Below are 14,138 nucleotides of genomic sequence, written 5' to 3'. Positions count from 1 at the left end.
ACCTCATGAGCCTGCCCTCAACTCCCTACCCACCCACTCACCCCAGGGCGTTCTGGGTCTTGCTGTTGCCCTGGCGTGGCACTCCAGGTTCCCTAGAGGCTGCACCTCGACCAGCTCCCACTCTCACCTTCCTGGGGTTAACCCAACCCCAAATGACCTAGCCCCCCAGCTGACAGTCCTTGCATAGCTTCTGGAGAAGTGGTTTGAACACACACCCCTTCGGCCCCCAACCCTGGCCTGCCCATGCCAGCAGATGTGTGTAGTTGGGGGAGGGGCTCAGAGTCCCACCCCTCCAATCATGCTGTGTGTCCTCAAACCAACCTCGGCCTCTCTGAGCCTCCTCCTTCTCTCTGAACTGGTTATCTATGGCCATCTGCCCAGGTGGCCTAGCTGCTGAAATAACCCAGTGTGTCCAGTGAGCACACAGTATGGCAGCTGCCATCTAAACCAGCTGTGTATCCAACAGACACACTCAGGCCCAGGGTCTGCCCTAGCTTTGGGATCCCTCTGTGGGTGCTGTCTGCTCCCTGAACAGAAGGTACAGGGACATAGAGGTGGGCTGGCCCTGCCTCCTGAGTGGTGGCCCTGGCCCTCCCTTCTTCTGTTGCCCTGGGTACAGGCTGACCCCAATCCCACCTTGTCTCCCTGCGTCAGTACTGACTGAAGTCACCGGCCACTCCCAAGCCGCTCCCTGTCACCCTCGGGCGGCAGTGACTCAGCGGCCACCGACAGCGACCTCCCCAGCCCGGGTCAGTGGCTGCCGGTGTTGTGCGGGAGGCCCGGGCCAGCCGGGTGGAGGGTTAGGGTGGGGCTGACAGGTGCGGCCCCGACTCGCCCAGTCCTCGCCCGACCCGGGGCACTTTGCCGCGATAGCGGGATCCACCTGGCGGCCCACCTGGGAATGACAGTGGCCTGTTTTAGAGCTGGACGCTCCGGGCCGCCGCGACCGGCCACAGCGCCATCTCCTGGCCCAAGCCTCCAAACTCGCCGCTTACAGGGGATGACCCGCACCCAGCCCGTGCTTGATCTGGAGAGGTGCGTGTTGCGTGCGGGCACTGGCGCCCACTTCCCCAGTCTGCAGGGCCATGCGTGCAGTGCCCTGCCCGCAACCCGTTGCGGAGATGCGGGTTGAGCGGTGAACGGGCGGCCCCAGATCTGAAACCCGCTAACAGAGGGGGCGCAGAATGGCCGTGGATGGCAGGGCGCCCCAGGCTTCCAGACCCAGTTGGCGCTGCTTCAGAGGCAGCCTCTTCCGCACTCTCTCCGCCGCCCGCCGGACCTAGCTTCTCCCGGGACTCCGGCGCTGACCCTAAAGGGCCCAGGGAAAGCCGGTGCTGGGACTGGGGTCAGGCTCCCGGAGGTGGAGGCGAGCCGGGGGACGGGAGGGGCGCGCTAGGACTCGAGGCCTGGGACCCGCCCCGGGACCAAATTAGGACAAGCTGCCCTAGGCCCCGCCAGCCAGAGTCCGGAGTGGGCGGGGCCGGGCTCTATAGGCCCCGCCCCCGGAGCGCAGCTTCCCCGAGAAGTCCGAGCCCGGGAAGCCGGATGCGGCTAAGGCCCGGGTGACCCGTACGGAACCGACTCGACCTCGGCCCTGACCTCGCCCCGCACCACTCTGCGCACCCCAGCTGCAGCCTTTGGAGTAGTGGCGGGGAGCCGACAGCACCAGAGCAGCGGCCTCCTCCCTGTGTTTTGCCCTGATCCGCCTCCCCGTCTTCCTTGTGGCGCCAGGTGTCCCGGGGGTGGGGACACCTGTCGCGACAGTCCTGACCTAGTCCAGCTCAAGAGAATTCGGCTGGCTGGGCGAGCTCCCCGCAGCCTGGGGCCAGAGCGAGAGGTGCAGGAGGTGGGCCCCACCCTTGTTGCCGGCAGCCCCATGCGCCTACCAGCTGCATTACTAGAAGAGGGTTCCTGGGGATAGTCAGGCCTTGGGTGGGTCTCCTTTCCCTCTCAGCTCTAGAGTCATATTCTGCGCAGCCGCTCCTCTGTCCCTCTTCTGACTCTCAGAGAAGGCCCTTCCCTCTGGCAGGGCTGTCTGGAAACCCTCCCCCTCCATGCCTTCTTCCCTCCCAAGTATAAGGGGACACCAGCTGCACCTTGCCTCAGAAGAACCACACTCTGGGGCCAAAGGCGGGGACAAACTGAATAACAAGCATTCAGGTGGGAGGTGGGGACTTGTCCCAACGCCAGGGGATGACCTGGAGGCCTGCAGAGGCAGCAGCCAATGGGAAAATCTTTCTGGGCAGATGCTGGTCCTGGGCTGGAGGGCTGTGAGTGGGAGGTGTGTGAGGTGAGGGGGTGGAGGGGTCAATCAGAGCTTGCCATGAGAGCCCCCAGCAACAGGGTAAGGGGCTGAATTTCTATCTCAAGGCAGTGCGTGGCATGGGGGGCAGGGTGATGGGTTTGTAGCATTAATCGGAGGGAAGCAGAAGGCTGGCAGCTGGACTGGACAGACACAGGACCAGGCTGTGCAGAGTGCTATGGTCTGGCAGGCACCCGGGTTTCTGTCTTTAGCCACATGCTGAGGTAGGGCTATCATGAAGCAGCTGGAAGCCCAGAATTCTGGGTATAATCCTTGGTTCCTTTTGGCAATCTCTGGACACAGCTCACCAAGAGTAAGAACTCTGCACACATGAAAAGCCCTAACCAGAGAGCAGGGTCCACACGGGTGGGCAAAGTGTGCTCTTGGCATGTGTGCAAGCAAAGGTGAAAAGCAGACTGTGACCACTTCTGGACCTCTGTGCCAGGCCAGCAGGCTGCTCAGTGGCGTAGAGAGCGCTGTCACTGGCCCTGGAGGCCCAGGGAGTGAGGGATGCGCCGTTGGAAGCAGAGTGCGGAGACTGCTGCTCCAGAGAATCTCAGGTCTGACACGTGGAGGTGCTGAGTGAGTACATCTTACTCATCAAAGAAAACTGAATGCCTGGGGACATCGAGGCCAGAGGTCTGGAAAACCTCAGTAGTGAGGCTTGGGGAAAGTTCACTGGGCCATCCAGGGGCATCCTGTCCCCAGACCTATGTCCAGTGCAGGAGGGCCACCAGGCTCAGAGCCTCTGGTGGGTCAAACATCACTCACATCACTGGCTCATCTTCTTTATAGAAATTGAGACCCAGAACTCAGGTCCTGACTCCCAGCCCAGTACTCTTCCAAGGGCCTCCTCGGTTCCCGTTGCATCATAGTGAGATGGGAAGCTCCCAGAAACTCCAGTGGGGCCTGTCTAAAAGATACCTGGAGCTCTCCACTGCCAAAGCAGTGAAGCCCTGGCCTGGGTATCTCTGTGTACCTGACCCCCCAACTTCATGGGGGGGTACACCCTGTGACCCTGTTTACCTGCCTCATGCAGCAATGACTGGATGACACATGAAGAGGCCTGGCCCAGTGCATCCTGGCACAGGACAAATGGCAGGGATGAGCATACAGCACCTGAAAACTCACCAACGCCTGAGTACCCAAGCATTTGGCCACCATGGAGGCTCCACAGGGCTTGGGGCTGGAGCCCCAGGCTCCTGGGGCGCCTTGGGACAGCTGGACTTTGTGTGCCTGTCTATAAAGTGTCGGCAGAACAAATCCCTCTAGACACCTAGACCAGAGACAGAAGTATGTGGCCTGACTCTGTTTATTGATCTGAAACTTAGAGGTAGGCGAGCCAAGCCAGCAGAACCTGACTTTGCTTACCAGGGCAGTTTGGGGACCCTTGTTCCAAACAGACAGAACCACTCCAGGGGCTGTGCCTGCCACCGTGGGAGCCAGCCCAGCACCCTGGAGAAGGCTTTATGTGATAGAACAGTCATCTTGCATTTGACCCACAAGCCTAGGAGAATAGGACAGTGAGCTGAAGGTAGGGAAACTTTGTGGTTTTCCTTGGATTTTTTTTTTTTTTTTTTTTTTTTTTGCCATACTGTGGCACACAGAACTTCCCTACATGTCTTGTCCAGGGATTGAACTTGTGCCCCCTTCAGTGGAAGCACAGAGTCTTAACCACTGGACCACCAGGGAAGTCCTCCTTGGCATTTTAAAAATGAAGTTCTTTTATGAGATAATTTTAGACTGACACAAACGCCCCAAAGTCAGTATTAGCATTTCTGCAGACTTTCCACCTGGTTTCCCCTAATGTTAACATCTTACACAAGTCATGGTACGACTGTCGTACTGAAATTGACTGGTACTTAATTCATTAAACTTCAGACTTTGCTCAGATTTCACCGGTTCTTCCACTACTGTCTTTTTTTTTTCTTCCTGTTCGAGGATCCAACTCAGAATCCCACGTTGCGTTTGGGGGGAGAGGAAAGAAAGGCATTCCTGGCAGGTGGAGTGGCAAAGGCAAAAGCAGAAAGGGGGACTCATTACCAAGTCCCTAGGCTGCCTGGCAAGTAACTGGCTAGTGGGAGATGATGAGAGGTGGGAGGCAGGGGTGGGGTGATGGGCTGCAGGTCAGGCTACCAGGTGCAGAGGTGACCCTGGATCCTGCGAAGGATCCCTGGAGGCTGGAGCTGGGAGACTGACAGGCTGGTGTGGCTGTCAGAGGGAAAGAAAAGAAAGACCCTGAGCTGGGGTTGCCTGGCAGTGCCCCAGGGCTGGGGAGGCCTGGGGCTAAGTCAGTCAGGCCACAATTCCTTGCAAGGTGATGCCACCTCCCTGCACCAGTGTCTTCTCTGCCGTTAAATGGCCGCAAAATGAAACGAGACGCAGCAAGCACACGATAGATCCACCAAACCCAGCACCGAATTAAAAAAAAAAAATCACATCATTTCTCTGACCACCCTCCATCCTCACGATGGAAGGACACACCCGCTTCTGGGCAGAAGTGCAGCTGCAGTCTCTCGCTCCTCCCAGGGCCTCCCTGCTCACCCGAGCCAGGGGCTGCCACATTCGTGTGGTCCCCTCCCAAGGGATTCCTGGGCCTCTCCATCTTGAGGGAGGAGGGGGCGGCCTTGTGCTTTCCTGAGCACAGCCCTGAGATGACCTTGGGCGAGGCCTCACACTGCCAGTTGCAAAACAGAAAAATCACAGCACAGAATGCGGCGTTCCCCAAGCCCCTGCGCAGGGTTTGGAGATCTCTCTCTTTGTGGGGCTCGGTCCCTGGACCCGCAGCATCCACTTACTGCTGGTTCCGGGTGGGGGTGCTTCCCAGGCGAGGGGTCGCCCCCTCCACACCCTCGCCAAACCTCCAGCTCCGCTTCCCCACCCCCCATCCCCGCCCGCGCCACCTGACCTCTGGGGACACGCTCACCCCACCCTTCGCTCTCGCGGCCGGGTGTGACGCGGGGCGGCGGGGTCTCGCGGACCCGGGGACAGGGCGGGAGCGGCGGCGGCGGGCCCCCCCTCCCCGTCCCCTCGAAGGCAGCCGGGGCCTCCTTGCCCCCGCCCCGGCCGCCCGCCACCGCCCCTTTGTCTCGCCGGCCAATCCGCGGCCTCCTTGACTAAATAAGGCGAGGAGCGCGCCCAGAGCCCCTAGTCCGTTACTTCCGCCCCCCGCCCGGCCGGTGACTCAGGGCCGGCGGCGGGCGGGGACAGGGCTGCCCGGGCTGCGGCTTCCCGGGCGGCGGGCGGGGCTCCGGCGGCGCCGAAATGGCCAAATATGGCCGCACTGCGCGCCGCCGCCCCCCACCTGCGCACCTGCGGCCGCACCTTGACCCCCCCTCCCCCCGCCCCGCGCCGGGTGACACAGCCGCGGAAGTGGAAGCTGCTCCCCCAGCTCATCCCACCCCGCGCCAGGCCGGCTGAGAGCGCCCCTTCCCCTCCGCCGCTGGCCGGCCCTGCGGGTGGGGGGCTGGCTGCCTAGGGTGGGAGCCCCCGGCAACCCAAGCCCGGTCCCACTTCCCCCCACGACTCCTTGGCTTGTGCATCCAGCGCCCTTGCAAAGTGGGGAAGATGGCAGCGGGGGGTGGGGTGGGGAAGGGGACAGAGTTCCAACGGCCTCCGCCCCCTCCCCATCTGTCCTACGAAGCAGCCCGGGCGCACCAGACAAAGGAGTGCCGGAGGGAACTGGAGTCCGGGGAGGGGAGGCCCCCGCAGACGAGAGAGCCTGAGTGGAATGCGGGTAGGCGGACACTGGGCGCGACGCCTTGGACGATACTGGAAACTTCCCACTTGCCATGTGTGACATCTTGGGACCCCCCCCCCCCCAAGTATTGCAATCATCTTCACACACTCCCCCACCTGGGGATTGAAGGCCCCGTGGTTGTGCCCAGGGGCGCCTGTAAGGGTGGGTTTTTCTGGAGGGAGACAGCCCCAGGTTCTCCCTTAGGTGGAGCACACACCTGATGGACAGCAGCCTTGCCCTGTGCCCTTGCAAAGTCTTAGGAGTCGGGAACCCAGCTAGGCCTGGCAGCAAGGGTGGCCATAGGCATGGCTTTGGCATCTGGGTGACTGCAGTCCGCAGGTGAGCTGGGCACCTGCTTTACCTGCCTAGCGCAAAGGTAGATGTGGGCATCAGCTAGACACCAGACCTTGCCCAGCTCTTTGGGGCGCTCGGCCCCGCCCCCCATCAGACGCCAGCCCAGAGCACCTGGACCTTGGACGAGTCCCCAGACTCACTCTGCCTGGCACCATTGCCATCCCTCTTTGGCCACTGCTCTTCCCCATGTCTCCCGTGATGTTTTCATTCATTACTGAGCAATCCTGAAGCTTACAAGTCCAAGGAAACCATGATACCTAGTTCCCTCTGGACATAACCCAAATACTGGCGGCAGAGGGGGTCATCAGGACCCTGCCAGAGGTGACAAGTCTTCAAGTGCCAGCTCCTGGGAGAAAGGGCGCGCCCTGGACCCGGGAAAACCACAGCCCCAGAGCAGCAGGGGTCCAACAGTGGGACACAACTGAGCGACTGTACGCACGCACAGACACACACACACACACACACACAACTCAAACAGAAGAGAGGGTGCCACCTTCAAGTTTAGCGGGGGAGTTGACCGTTTAGGCAGTCAAGACTTCTTCCTTGCCTCAGTTTCCCTACAACGCTCAAAGGTCATTAAAATGAAACAAAGCTCCACCCCCTCCCCAGAGGGGACGGGGTGATCCCAAAGCCAGAGTGGAGCCCCCGCCTGGGAACAATCGGGCCTGCGGTTTGAGGGGCAGGATGCATTGGGTGTGGTAGAATCGGGCCAGTCTCTGTACAGTCAGGGACCACGGTGCCCCAACTCCGACGCTGAGGCCTACGCGATCCTGGCTGCGGTGGGGGACAAGCGGCTCCTTCCCATCCAGACAGGGTCGAGGTCACGGCTCCCCAGGACTGCCCTGGAACACCGGGCCCACAGTGCCGCAAGGGAGGCCGGCCGGGACCACCACCCTCCCCTCCCCCAGCCCGGTGCCGGGAACCCGCCTTGATGGCCTGCAGAGACTAGGGGAAGATTAAAGGGGGCGCGGGGAGGAAAGCCCACCGGCGCGGCCACGCCGCGGTACACACCCTGCTCCGGGTGCCGCCCAGCCCCGGGCCAGGCAGTTTCGGGGTGCAGCCGGGCCCTCCCCCACGGCGCGCGACAGTCCCGGGGCGGGGCCCCCAGGTCAGCTCCCGGCCTCCTATGCGACCACCCCTGCAGCCCCCCGGGAGCGCCCACCCATCCCACCCGCGCGCCGGTCAGTGCGGGGTCTCTTTCTGGGGGTCTCGGGCGCCCGGGGGCAGCGCGGGCGGGGCGGTTGGGGGCGGTGCGGGCGGGGGGCGGGACCGGGCGCGGGGCCCCACGTGCCCCTCTCGGGCGGGCCAATGGGCGCCCGGCGTTCGGAAAGATCGCCATATATGGACATGTTCTGGGGCCGCGCGCGCCGCCGGTCCGCGCGCGCGCCCCGCTTCGCTTAAATACCGGCGGGGGAGGCCGCGGACGGTCTCACTCGCCGCAGCCGGCTCGCGTTCCGTGTCTTCCCGCGCTTCTTTGCTCGCTCTTCCGCACCCCGCGGCCCGTCTCCTCCATCGGTAAGCGACCAGGCCTAGGCGGCCTGTCTGGGTATCCGGGCCCCCGTACCCCTTCGTAGTTCCTCTTTCTACTCCCGGCCCTAGAGGCCTGGCCACCTCGACCCCGGGAACAAAGGGTGGTCGTGTGGGGCGGGGTGGGGTAAGTGGGCTGGGACGCGCCCCAGCTGGTTCGCGGAGGGCGCAGCGGGTGTGCTGCTGGGGGAGGGTGCAGGGCGAGTTCGGGCGGCAGTATTGAGAGCCCCCGGTCTCCTTTCCGCGGAACGACGTGGGAGGGGGCGTTACATAAAAGCCGGCTCCAGTTCCAGGCGGTTACTCTGCAGCCGGGTCGGGGGGAGGTGGAACGCCTCGCGGGGAGGGCCTTTGCCGGGGCCGTTCTCTGAGCGTCAGGGCGCGCCTGAGTGGGTCTCATCTTTGAATAGATCGCCATGGAAGAAGAAATTGCCGCCCTCGTCATCGACAATGGTTCTGGCATGTGCAAAGCTGGCTTTGCTGGGGATGACGCCCCCCGGGCCGTGTTCCCGTCCATCGTTGGGCGTCCCCGACACCAGGGCGTCATGGTGGGCATGGGGCAGAAGGACAGCTACGTGGGCGACGAGGCCCAGAGCAAGCGTGGCATCCTGACCCTTAAGTACCCCATCGAGCACGGCATCGTCACCAACTGGGACGACATGGAGAAGATCTGGCACCACACCTTCTACAACGAGCTGCGTGTGGCCCCCGAGGAGCACCCTGTGCTGCTGACGGAGGCCCCTCTGAACCCCAAGGCCAACCGTGAGAAGATGACCCAGGTAAGCACAGTCGGGTGGGTTGAGCCATTTCATCTGTTTCGCTAGTCATTTCATGTTCAGTTTTGTTTTCTGAAATTCAAGTATTTCTTTCAATATTTCCAGGGTTCTGTTCTTCTCCTGGCATTTCCTTCCTGAAGTCTCAAGGTTTCTTATTTGTGTTTCTGCTTGCTTCCTTTTCTTTTCTCCACACATCACATTTGTGGCATGCTGGCATGGTGTGAGAGCATGGGGTGGCCCTGAGTCCCTTCCTTTGAGTAAAGGAGCCTTTTGTCTCCTGCAGATCATGTTCGAGACTTTCAACACTCCTGCCATGTATGTGGCCATCCAGGCTGTGCTGTCTCTGTACGCCTCTGGCCGCACCACTGGCATTGTCATGGACTCTGGGGACGGGGTCACCCACACGGTGCCCATCTACGAGGGGTACGCCCTCCCCCACGCCATCCTGCGTCTGGACCTGGCTGGCCGGGACCTGACAGACTACCTCATGAAGATCCTCACGGAACGTGGTTACAGCTTTACCACCACAGCCGAGCGGGAAATTGTGCGTGACATCAAGGAGAAGCTCTGCTACGTCGCCCTGGACTTCGAGCAGGAGATGGCTACTGCTGCATCCTCCTCCTCCTTGGAGAAGAGCTATGAGCTGCCCGATGGTCAGGTGATCACCATTGGCAACGAGCGGTTCCGGTGTCCCGAGGCGCTCTTCCAGCCGTCCTTCCTGGGTAGGTGTCTGGCGGGCAGCATGAGTGACCTCCCTCTGAGGCTGCCAAGGGTCAAGGTGCTTTTCACCTTGAACGTGCGATTTCTGAGGGTGAGTTTTTTCCCTTAGGTATGGAGTCCTGTGGCATCCACGAGACCACCTTCAACTCCATCATGAAGTGTGACGTGGATATCCGAAAGGATCTGTATGCCAACACGGTGCTGTCTGGTGGGACCACCATGTACCCTGGCATCGCCGACAGGATGCAGAAGGAGATCACCGCGCTGGCTCCAAGCACGATGAAGATCAAGGTGAGGCAGAGGCAGCTGTGGCCTCGGGCCCAGGGGCCTTCGGGCTAAGATGGTGCCACCTGCTATAAGCCCCATTCTTGTCGTTTCAGATCATTGCTCCTCCCGAGCGCAAGTACTCGGTGTGGATCGGAGGCTCCATCCTGGCCTCCCTGTCCACCTTCCAGCAGATGTGGATCAGCAAGCAGGAGTATGACGAGTCTGGCCCCTCCATTGTCCACCGCAAATGCTTCTAAACGGACTGCGAGCAGATGCGTAGCATTTGCTGCATGAGTTAATTCAGAAGTATAAATTTGCCCTGGCAAATGTATACACCTCATGCTAGCCTCATGAAACTGGAATAAGCGTTTGAAAAGAAATTTGTCCTTGAAGCTTGTATCTGATATCAGCACTGGATTGTAGAACTTGTTGCTGATTTTGACCTTGTATTCAAGTTAACTCTTACCTTGGTATATGTTTAATACCCTGTGCATATCTATGATTTAAACCCCTAGTTATATGCGGCGCTCTCACCTCTGGAGCTGAGGTGAGAATGTTTATGGAAGAGAAATCCAATGGCTTGATAAGAATCTGGGAGACTGCGAGTCTCTCAGTCTGTGCAGGGTATTAATGTGTCAGAGCTGCCTATTCCAGGATTTCTCTAGAGGCTGGCAAGAGTCCTGAAACAGTTGTCATTTCTGTCTTGGCCGGTCTTACACGGGGTTGGGAAGGTCCAAGCCGTAGGACCTGCTTTCCTTTCTTACTGAAGACTTCCCACCAGAGCACTGTTCTGGTTACTTGCCTTGAGTTGGAAACAGTTTGCATTCACACCTGTAAATTTATTCATCCTTTTAATTTATGTAAGGTTTTTGTACGCAATTCTCAATTCTTTTAAGAGATGACAACAGACTTTGATTTTCTACTGTCATGTGAGAACATTAGGCCCCAGCAACGCGTCATTGTGAGGAAATAAAAGTGCTGCAGTAAACCGATCGGTGCCTGTGTTCGATCAGTGGGGAGCGGTGGGTTGTGGGGATGAACAGCCTCAAGCTCAAATTAGGCAACAGAAACTGATTCCTCCAAAACCAGAGGTGAACAGGGGTCTTGTGAGCATCTAGAGTCTGCGTCAGGTTGAGCTTCCAGGGAAAAGGAAAGCTTGGGTGGGACTTACCCCCAAGGGGGCTGGGAGGAGGGTGGCATCTTACACTTGATGTCTTTGGCATAAAGATGTGCTGCCATAGAAGCACGAAGGGTGTGGCTGTCTTAAGTACACAGGTGGGGGGGGGAGGGGGCGGTGCACTCTGGTCAGTGAAGCAATCATGGGGTTGATTAGAGCCTGATTGCTGAGCTGTGGAACCTTAAGTCTGCTGATAAGGGTCACCTGGTAGGGTGAACTTGACTCAGGCTCTAGCCCCAAAGCTTTCCCTAAGGGTAGGCAGAGTCTTCAACAGCTATTTCAGGTTTTCAGATTTGGCAGGTTGGGTCAGTCCTAAACTTTACTAGATTGAAAAAGCTTTTAAGGGTTTGGAAGAACACGGTTTAGGTATCTGGAGATTGCATTCCTCGGCTTTTGGGAAGCAAGTTTCACCTGCGGGGGCTGGCAGTGCTTCCTAGTTTAACCTTGTGGTTGGGGAGGGTCTTCCAGGTCCAGGGGAGGGAGGCCTTGTTAGACTGGGTCAGGAGCCAGGGGCCCTAAGAACAAATGACTGAAGGAGATGGGGAGTCTTTTGGGAACAAAATGTGGACCCTGCCAAGCCCAGACCTCCAACTGCTTTGCTCCTGTCTGCTTGCTCACAGCACCCCGTGACCACTCATGGAACACAGAGTGATGGGTCAGAAATGACTGTTTTGCCTTGGGCAGCATTCCACTTTCAGAACAGGAAAATCTGATTTGAAGCCTGATTGGATTCAGGGAACAGGATAGACCAGACTCAGGTGAGCAGGGAGGAGAGAACACCTTTAGGAACTGGGAGGAGAAAGGTGTCTGCCTGGGTGACCACAATCCCAGCTCCATAAACCCTTCCTTGCATTGGGCCCAGTGAGCATGGCCCTCTACTCCGGGTCTCTGTCCCCTCTGCAAACTGGAGAACAGTGCCTGCTCCACGTGGAGGCCAGCCACCATCCCCATGCATGGAAGGGGCACATGGCAGCCTGCCCTTCTGCTCTTGGGTATAGCAAGATTTCTGCAGCACAGAAGACATTGGCCTTTCTTTGTGGCATTCTGGGGACAGTTAATGGATGTCAAACCCAATCACTGTACCCACTGGAGGAAGGAGCATGTGGGGAAGCCTGGCCTCTGGTGTCGTTGGCTGGACCTGTTGGAGAGCTCAGCACGGTGCCATCTGTGAAAAGAGACTTCACACCAGAGGGAGGCCCCCCCTCCAGCCTCTGTGGAAAATCTCACGTTTGTCAGCTCTGCCTACAGAATACAGCAAAATGCACGGGAGAGGAAGCTGGAGGAAAAGATGGACTAGCCACTATGACTTTGGACACAATTTGCTCAAAGCAAGAGATGGACAGCTCTGCTCACTTCTGTCTGTCTCTCTCTCTTTTTTTGGGCTGCATCGGGATTTAGTTGTGTCACATGGGCTTCTCTAGTTGCGGTGCATGGTCTTAGCTACCCCTTGGCATGTGGGATCTTAGTTCCCTGGCCAGGGATTGAACCCGCATCCCCTCCACTGAAAGGCAGATTCTTGACCACTGGAGCGCCAGGCAAGTCCCAGCTCTGCCCACTTCTACAGAAAGAAGGAGCTCTTCAAGAGAGAACGTCATCAACAAAGCCAGCAGGCACTTGGGATGCAGCATCTTTGAAGTGGAAAATGGGATAAATCTGCAGACCACAGATCTGCAGGCCAATATAGGGGACATGGGTTTGATCCCGGTCTGGGAACTAAGGTCACACATGCCACGAAGCTACTGAACCTGCAAGCCACAGCTAAGACCTGATGCAGCCAAATATTTAAAAAGACATAAAGGCTAATTAAAAAAAAAATATATATATATATATATATGTATGTATGTATGTATCTCCAGACCACGGAAGGACCACAGATGAGAGAAAAACATTCAGATGGGCCACTTAGGGAAGGCAAGAAAACCTCAAAGACTGATGTCTTAATGCCAATTAGCTTAATGAATGGAAGCTTCTGGAAGGGCTGCCTCCTCAGAGAAACAAATGTCCTGAGGAAATCTGTGAGCTGAACCCTTGAGAGGCTCTTCTTCTCCAGGGCCCCCGGTGTCCTGATGCTGAGACAGGTGGAGGGCAGTGAGTGATGCAGGAGGTTCATGGGTGCCCAGCCTTCCTGTGGCATGAGGAGCCCGTCCACGTGCCTGGTGGGCGGTCCGTGATGACGCCAACTCAAAATTAGCATCCCCTGGCAAGAGGCCGATGTTGTGTTTGTAGGATGCAACTTCAAGTTCGAGGCCCTTTTATCAGGAATGGTCAGTATTTGGGTAGAGGATGGAAAGTGTTTCAAGGAGGGAGTTGCAAGGATTCACACTGGAAAGACTAGTTTCTGATGACTTGGAGATTGTGGCTTCCCAGGACCCTTTTCTGGTTAGAGGCACCAAACTTCAGCCCTGGAGAGCTCTCCATGGGGTGTTCCTCCCGAGAGGCACGTGAGCTACCCCAGCTAGAGCTGCCTTCTGTGAGGGGCCCCACAGCCTCTCACAGCTGTGCTGGTCTGCAGACTCAACCCTCATTGACCAGTGGCCATTCAGATTTGTTTTCCTGATGGAAGTTCCCTTTCTTCTTTCAGCTTTTTGCTGAGGCCTTAAGGGGTGCCCTCCAGGGGGACCTGTCTCAGTGCAGGGTTCAGAGGCTGCCCCTTTTTGGGGTCTGTTCCACTTCCTACCCCATCGATGGTGAGTTTGACCCTGGACACATTTTTAAACAATGAAATAGGAGTGAAGGGGCTGGAGGAACCTATGTAGGGTGGACCTGCTCTCTTTTCCCTCTGCTCTGGGACCACAGTGGTCCAGAGAAGGGCTTCTGCATCAGCTTGGAGGCCTGAGAGACATCATCAGTGCTAACGTGTTTGGACATAGAGCTTGAGCAAGAAACAAATCCTTATTGCTGTAAGTTGGTGAAATTACAGAATCACTGGTTATGCAGAATAACGAAGCCTCAGCGGTGTGGTCTGATACAGCATCACTGTGTACATGAGTGGCTACCCCTAGAGTTGTGCAGTGGGCCACCTGTGCATCTGTACCATGATATCCCTGCACAGCCCTGCCCCACCCCTTGTACACCTATCCTACCGCTTCAATGCCTGTGTTATCTGTCTCCCTCACGGGAGGTGAGGTGCTTTTGTTTTTAAATGATGGTAAATATACACAGTATATAAAATTTATCCTTTTTACAATAGCATTAAAAAGAATAAAATACTTAGGAATTGATTTCCCCAAGGAGATGAAAGATGTGTCCAATGAAAGCTACTAAACATTGCTTAAAGAA

At 57.9% G+C, this 14,138-nt stretch overlaps 1 protein-coding gene across 1 annotated transcript; it reads left to right on the top strand.

Moving 5' to 3' along the window:
- Window positions 1–7,752: 7,752 nt before the first annotated feature.
- On the top strand, window positions 7,753–10,674 carry ACTG1 (actin gamma 1). The gene is made up of 5 exons (XM_025279693.2): window positions 7,753–7,910; window positions 8,330–8,698; window positions 8,979–9,417; window positions 9,525–9,706; window positions 9,796–10,674. The coding sequence occupies exons 2-5, from the start codon at window positions 8,336–8,338 to the stop codon at window positions 9,937–9,939; spliced, it is 1,128 nt and encodes a 375-aa protein (XP_025135478.1). The 5' UTR covers window positions 7,753–7,910; window positions 8,330–8,335; the 3' UTR covers window positions 9,940–10,674.
- The last annotated feature ends 3,464 nt before the right edge of the window (window positions 10,675–14,138 follow it).

Source organism: Bubalus bubalis, chromosome 3 (assembly GCF_019923935.1).
Source record: "Bubalus bubalis isolate 160015118507 breed Murrah chromosome 3, NDDB_SH_1, whole genome shotgun sequence".
Lineage (NCBI taxonomy): Eukaryota > Metazoa > Chordata > Mammalia > Artiodactyla > Bovidae > Bubalus > Bubalus bubalis.
The sequence above is the reverse complement of the archived record's forward strand: the minus strand, read 5'-3'. Positions and strand labels throughout refer to the sequence as shown.

Excerpts from the sequence above, each read along its gene's own strand:
- ACTG1 (XM_025279693.2), top strand. The coding sequence starts at position 8,336 with ATGGAAGAAGAAATTGCCGCCCTCGTCATCGACAATGGTTCTGGCATG. Across the intron at positions 8,699-8,978 it reads ACCGTGAGAAGATGACCCAG|ATCATGTTCGAGACTTTCAA; the intron begins GTAAGCACAGTC and ends TGTCTCCTGCAG. Across the intron at positions 9,707-9,795 it reads CAAGCACGATGAAGATCAAG|ATCATTGCTCCTCCCGAGCG; the intron begins GTGAGGCAGAGG and ends TTGTCGTTTCAG.